Source organism: Aedes albopictus, chromosome 1 (assembly GCF_035046485.1).
Source record: "Aedes albopictus strain Foshan chromosome 1, AalbF5, whole genome shotgun sequence".
In the NCBI taxonomy this organism is placed as follows: Eukaryota; Metazoa; Arthropoda; class Insecta; order Diptera; family Culicidae; genus Aedes; species Aedes albopictus.
This window is the reverse complement of record NC_085136.1, coordinates 92,807,923-92,813,922: the sequence shown is the minus strand read 5'-3', so window position 1 is coordinate 92,813,922 and position 6,000 is coordinate 92,807,923. Positions and strand designations below refer to the sequence as shown.

The 6,000-nt window shown below is 41.9% G+C and overlaps 1 protein-coding gene across 2 annotated transcripts; it reads right to left on the bottom strand.

The window, feature by feature from the left end:
* Positions 1-647: 647 nt before the first annotated feature.
* On the bottom strand, positions 648-3,091 carry LOC109427363 (mitochondrial amidoxime reducing component 2). Of its 2 annotated transcripts, XM_062845837.1 has the most exons (4): positions 2,819-3,091; positions 2,487-2,526; positions 2,106-2,250; positions 648-2,043 (listed from the first exon to the last, which is right to left on the bottom strand). In XM_062845837.1, exons 2-4 carry the CDS (start codon positions 2,494-2,496, stop codon positions 1,356-1,358), a joined length of 843 nt encoding a protein of 280 aa, XP_062701821.1. In that variant the 5' UTR covers positions 2,497-2,526; positions 2,819-3,091; the 3' UTR covers positions 648-1,355. The 2 variants fall into 2 exon arrangements, with proteins under 2 accessions (XP_062701821.1, XP_062701818.1); XM_062845834.1 differs by lacking the exon at positions 2,819-3,091 and having other exon boundaries at positions 2,487-2,577.
* Between the last annotated feature and the right edge of the window lie 2,909 nt (positions 3,092-6,000).

Below are 6,000 nucleotides of genomic sequence, written 5' to 3'. Positions count from 1 at the left end.
CGGAAAACAGTTTTGCCGGATCTCCGCCAGAGACTAAGTCCATGTAAACAAGCTCGCTGAACTGTCAGTGCACGGCTTCGTGACGTCATCTTGCAGTATCCTATTGTCGCTTGACGTTTACATAAGTCTTGTTCAATGGAGTAGTTTGAACATGGTCGAAGTTGATGCATCCTGCTCTTACCTATTTGTCAACAAATGGGTAAGAGCGGATTGCAGTAACTTCAACCATGTTCAACCTGATTCATTGGACAGGACTATAGAAATAGACAAGAGATGACATTCTTTCTATTTTTATTATTTTCTGTTACCCATGAAACCTCCAGAAACCACTTTGAATATCTCCTTTAACGCCTTAAAACGTTATGAAACTCTATTGATAGCTTCTTCAAACTCTTTAAACGTTCAGAAACGCCTTCAAAAAGTCTCAAAGCCCATCTTAAAATCTCCTGAAACTCACTTGAAAGTTACCTAAAACCGAGGAGGACAACACATCCAGAAAATGCCTTCTTGCTTCCGGTAGATGCGCATCAAATTTCCAGATGGCAAACAAAGATTTTTCAGACGGCTTTGTCAATCTGACGTAAAAAGATGCATCAGATTTGGAGATGAGTGTGTCGTGCACGGAATAAGATGTTGGACGAAAGGCATGCATTTTCAGAGAATTTTTTATTATCATCAACCCAAGTTTCGTTGTGTAGTCCCCTCGCCAAAAACCGCCTTAAAATGTTGAAGATCCCTCAGAACCATCTCTAAAACTCCATTGAAATTCCTCTAAAACATTCTGATACTCCTTAAATCTCATAGAAAATGAAATGTAAGAAAAATAAAATACAATGGCAATGATACGAAATAATAAGATCTGGAAGTTCAGTGGATACGTTTCAACTACCATAGAATAAGGCACAAAAAAGTATTAGATCAAAAACTCCAGTTTTAACTGTTCATCAATTGTCTATTTACGTTATCCAGCACTATTGCCGCATCCTTTGCGACGTAACTTTTATGGATAAAAGAGTGTGGGGATGGTGACCGACCACCAATCACCATATTCAACTATTTAGGACAAAGGTGCAACCATCATTGATTGCAAACCACTCTTTGGAAAACACCCATCATCTAAATTTTGCGAGAAGAGAAATACAAGTTTTTCTCCTTAAAAATTGATAATTCAGACCATTGTGGTTGGCAACATGAGGATCTACAATATTAAAAGTTATTACATCAGCTTCCCCTCAGATGTATACAATCAAGCTCATCCCGATAACAACAGTTTGACAAAACAATAACTGATAGTATAGCCAGCTACAACCAGAACTAGACAAAGTCAAGGCTATCACCATGCTATCATATCTGACTCACCTGGTGCACGGTTTCACATTCTTGTAGATCGTCTCCCCAATTTTGATCCACTTCCAGTCGTCTTCCTCGAACGCCCCTGGTCCCTTCACGACCATATTCGGCCGGTACTGCACAGCCGTCACCGGTTTCTCCAACCTCGAGTTCACATCCGTAACCGACGCTTCCGACAGCAACATATAACTGGTAGCGTCGTGCAGAGCCCCCGAATCCCGAGCAGTCAACTTGAGGTGAATCTTGTTCTTCTCCCGGACATCTCGTGTGGGGTAGTCCAGTGGATAGAACATCAAGCGTAGACCGAAATCTTCGCTCAGGATGAATCGGGACAACCACCGGGCGACTTCCTCACCGCAATCGACCGCCGTCACAGTCTGACCCCAAACGGAGGCCTTAACCGGTTCTACGGATAGTAATCGCTTCACGTCCACACTGATGTCCATCATTCCCGGCGCCGACAGGGTCATCGTTTCGTGGTTCTCGTCAAACCGAGGCTGGACCATTACCAGCGAAGGGTGGCCACGACCGGTGATGAACGATCCATCGGATTGAACCACCATGAAGATACGGTCCCGAAGAAGAGCGATCCGAGGTCCCAGGTTGGAGCAGTTGATCTCGCTGACGCGGACGGAACCGCACGATTTGATGGGGTAGACGTGGAGGTCGGTTATCTCGCCTACCCGGCGCCATCTACGGAAGGATGAACGGGTTGTTGAACTACCGAGGACTGGTGTTGAGATACGGTTACTCACTCTTTGGGTGGAACGTTTTCCAGGTATTTCAGCGCTAGCTTGTAGATGCCATACCCGGCTAGGGTGGCTACTCCAACTCCGGCTGCTACCAGTAACGCATTCCGAACAGCATTTCCACCACTGGAGCTTGTCTCATCGAACAATTCTATTTTAAGTTTCACGAAAGGGACTTCTGCGTTAGTTCAATACATTTTCATTTGAATGATATTTTCATATTCGAAATGATTCGAATTGGAAGCGTGACCAAATTTTACCCATGCGATAACAAGTCCAATTGGATAAGCAATGTGAATGTGGATGAAAGAATGTGATTATGAGTCTACTGGCTAGCTATAATGGGAATTCTACTGGAAGAAAACTGGAAAAAAATCGGTAACTTACTGGACATCATCTCCGGGTCGGTTCCTCTGGCAATGTGATGCTTGAATGTGAAGGGTATCGAACAGAAATCGATCATTAGAGACTTAGTCAGGCGTATCGGAATTGAGAATAAGATAAGATTCGTTCCGCATCGCTATAGTCATCCACCAAGAATGACGAAAAGGTGATAATTGAACAAACTCATCTTGCTGTAAAGCGTGACTGACTCGGGATAGTAGATAGTGGAGCAAAGTGAGAAATGCGATAGTAGCAATGTAGGTATAGACACATCACTCTTCACTTCACTTCTTTCCCCATTCCTTAAGATTGAACACATCTTCTTAGGTACTCACTTGTTCTCGTTCGCCAAAATCACCCTCTGCACGACTTCACTTTACGCAAAATAAAGCTGAAAGACACACAATGATCAGGCCCGCCGTGAGACAAGATACACCCCCGATAAGGCCTATCTTCAGCCGAGCTACGGAGAAGACGACGGACGACCCTCTTATTAGTCGCTTATCTCTGTGATAAGTTGTTATCGACTTAATAAACGAATGCTATTGGGTCTCGTCTTCGCTCCGTTGTGGCTTATACACCACCGGTAGTGATGTTTGTTTGTACTCTGTATCGATCTGTATGCGAAGTTGAGGAAACAAACAAAATGATGTCGCTTGTAGTGACAGAATGGTGAGCATTTGCGTTTGAATTTGTGAGATTGGGTAGAGAAAGTTCTACGAAATGTAGATTCCATTTACGTAGGAGGATGCGGAAGCGTTGCTAGTGGATTGTAGTTGTTTCTAATTCACTTCAAATCTGTGTGATTCTTATTAGAAACTATGCTCGTTTCGCCATCAACTATGTTGCTTCAACATAAAGATTATGTCTATTCAAGGCACACAAGAGCAACTGCAGAAACTTGTTCTATGGTTTAGTTTGTTAAAGCTTCGTACTAGGTATACGGACACGTGGATTTGAATCCTTCCAGAACCCATTTCATGATCAGTCTTTTGGTTTTAAAACATTTGGAGAAGGTTTTGGAGGAATGCTAGGAGAAATTCTTGACAGATTTTTGCTTTTATAGAAGTTTGTAGAGAATTTTCAATAGAAATGCTAAGGAATCATCAGTCAATTCATAAAATAATGCTTCAAGCATTATGCTTATAAACATTGCTGAAACCTTGGAGAGATATTTGAAAAAAAAAATCTGGAGTAAGTTTCTGGGTAAATTTTCAAAGGAACTCAGAAGAATTCGTGGAGCAGTTCTCTCAGCATCTGATGCAGTTCGTGGTTTATTCGCCTTCTTCAAGTCCCGTCTTCCATCTGCACTCCGCCGTAGATGGTACGCAGCACCTGCCGTTTAAAAACTCCAAGGGCGCGTTGGCCCTCTGCACGTAGAGTCCATGTTTCGTGCCCATAGAAGACTACCGGTTTAATCAGCGTTTTGTAGATCGTTAACTTCGTGTTACGGCAAACTTTGTTCGATCTTAGAGTTGTGCGGAGTCCAAAGTCCGGTCACAATGCGTCTTTGAATTTCTCTGCTGGTGTCGTTGTCGGCGGTCACCAGTGAGCCCAAGAAGACGAATTCTTCAATCATCTCGATTTCATTACCGTCGATATTATGCTTTTGGTCGAAATACAAAGTGACCGAACGTGCGATAATTGATTTTTAACCTACTTAGAAATGTCGCAACTCAATTTGGATTAGTGCATATTGTTGCTCTTAATTAGCTTAATGATGCGCAACAGAAAAAATAGATTCAAATTTACTTCGCAGCTGCAAATTCGCATGTGCTTCTAGCGACGACTTCGATTTGGTGGTGCGACGATAATATAAACTCGGGGTGGCGGGCGCCCTTTACCATCATGTACTTTGTCTTCGACACATTAATGACTAATCCGATTCGCCTGGCTTTACTCTTTAGTTGGATCGTTTCCGCCATCGTCTCAAATTTACGAGCAATAATATCAACATCATCAGCGAAACCAAATAGCTGAAAGAACTTCGTGAAAATCGTTCCACTCGTTTTTATCCCCACTCTCCTTATTACACCCTCTAAAGCAATGTAGAACAACAATCACGAAAGACCATCACTTTGCCGTAACCCTCTACGTGATTCGAAGGCACTCGAGAGTGTCCCTGATACTCGAACTACGCACATCACTTAAGTTTGATTCATCATCGCCTTGATCAATCGGATCAGTATTCGTTCATAATCTGCCATAGCTGTTCTCGATCGATTGTATCATACGCCGATTTGAAATCGATGAACAAGTGGGCACGTTGTATTCTCGGCATTTCTGCAACACCTGGCGGATGGCGAATATCTGGTTCGTTGTAGTGCGTTCACCCATGAATTCAGCCTGCTATTGCCCCACGAATTCTCTTGGAATCGGTGATGGACGGTGGCATAAAATTTGAGAGAGTATCTTGTAGGCAGCGCTTAGTAGTGTGATAGTTCCCGCAATTAAACTTGTCGCCCTTTTTGTAGATGGGACACACGGTACCTTCCATCCACCCCTCCGGTAATACATCCTCCTCCCAAATATTGGTAATGACCCAGTGTACTGCTCTCACCAGTGCTTCTTCACCGTATTTTAGAAGCTCGATTGGTAGTTGATCTTCTCCAGCGACTTTGTTGCAAAACAGAAAGAGGTATTTGAACACATTTCTGAAGCAATTTAAAGGAACTTCAAATGAGTTCGTTGAACAATTCTTTTGAATTGTTAATGATTTTTAGATGTAGTTACTGAATGAATTATATCGGAAATTTCAGAGAAATCCTTTCAAAATGTTTTGCAAAAATTTATGAGCAGTTTTGTGAGAGCAGATGGATGGAATTCCAGGAAGAATTTATATTCCTCCATTTCCTCAAAAGATTTTGAAATCATTCCCCTGAGAAATGATTTTTTTTTTGTCTGTATTAACGAGATTTTTAGCCCTAGGCTAGTTCATCTCGGGACCCACGCTTCACTTCCCTTCCGAAGGAAGAACTCACATTTTGCGAGTTTGTCGGGAGTGGGATTCGATCCCAGGTCCTCGGCGTGATAGTCAAGTGTTCTAACCATCACACCAGGTCCGTTCCACAGGAATGATTTCCATAAACATTCCTCGAAGGATAACCTAAAAATACAAACAGAAAAATCATTGCAGTAAATCCTGAATGTATTTTGATGATATTGATGGTTCAATCAATGTATTTTGGAGAATCATCCGAAGAAATTCTGAAAGGCATTTCTATAAAACATTTTTGAGCTCATGCCGGGTAGAATTTTAAGATGATATCTTTAACGCATTTTTGGGGGAATTCTCATAGTAACTTCAGCAGGGATTCTTAAAAAACTCATAAGTAATTCTCAGAGAAATTACTGATGGAATTTTATGAAAACTTCTAGAGGAATAATCAAGAGGAACATACTTGAAGCCATTCTCGGAGAAATTGTAGGAATAATCCTGTAAAAAAGAAATTGTTGTACAGTATTGTTCCGATTTTATCACGGCCCTTTTTGAAAAGTCTTTTAAATATTCTACAAA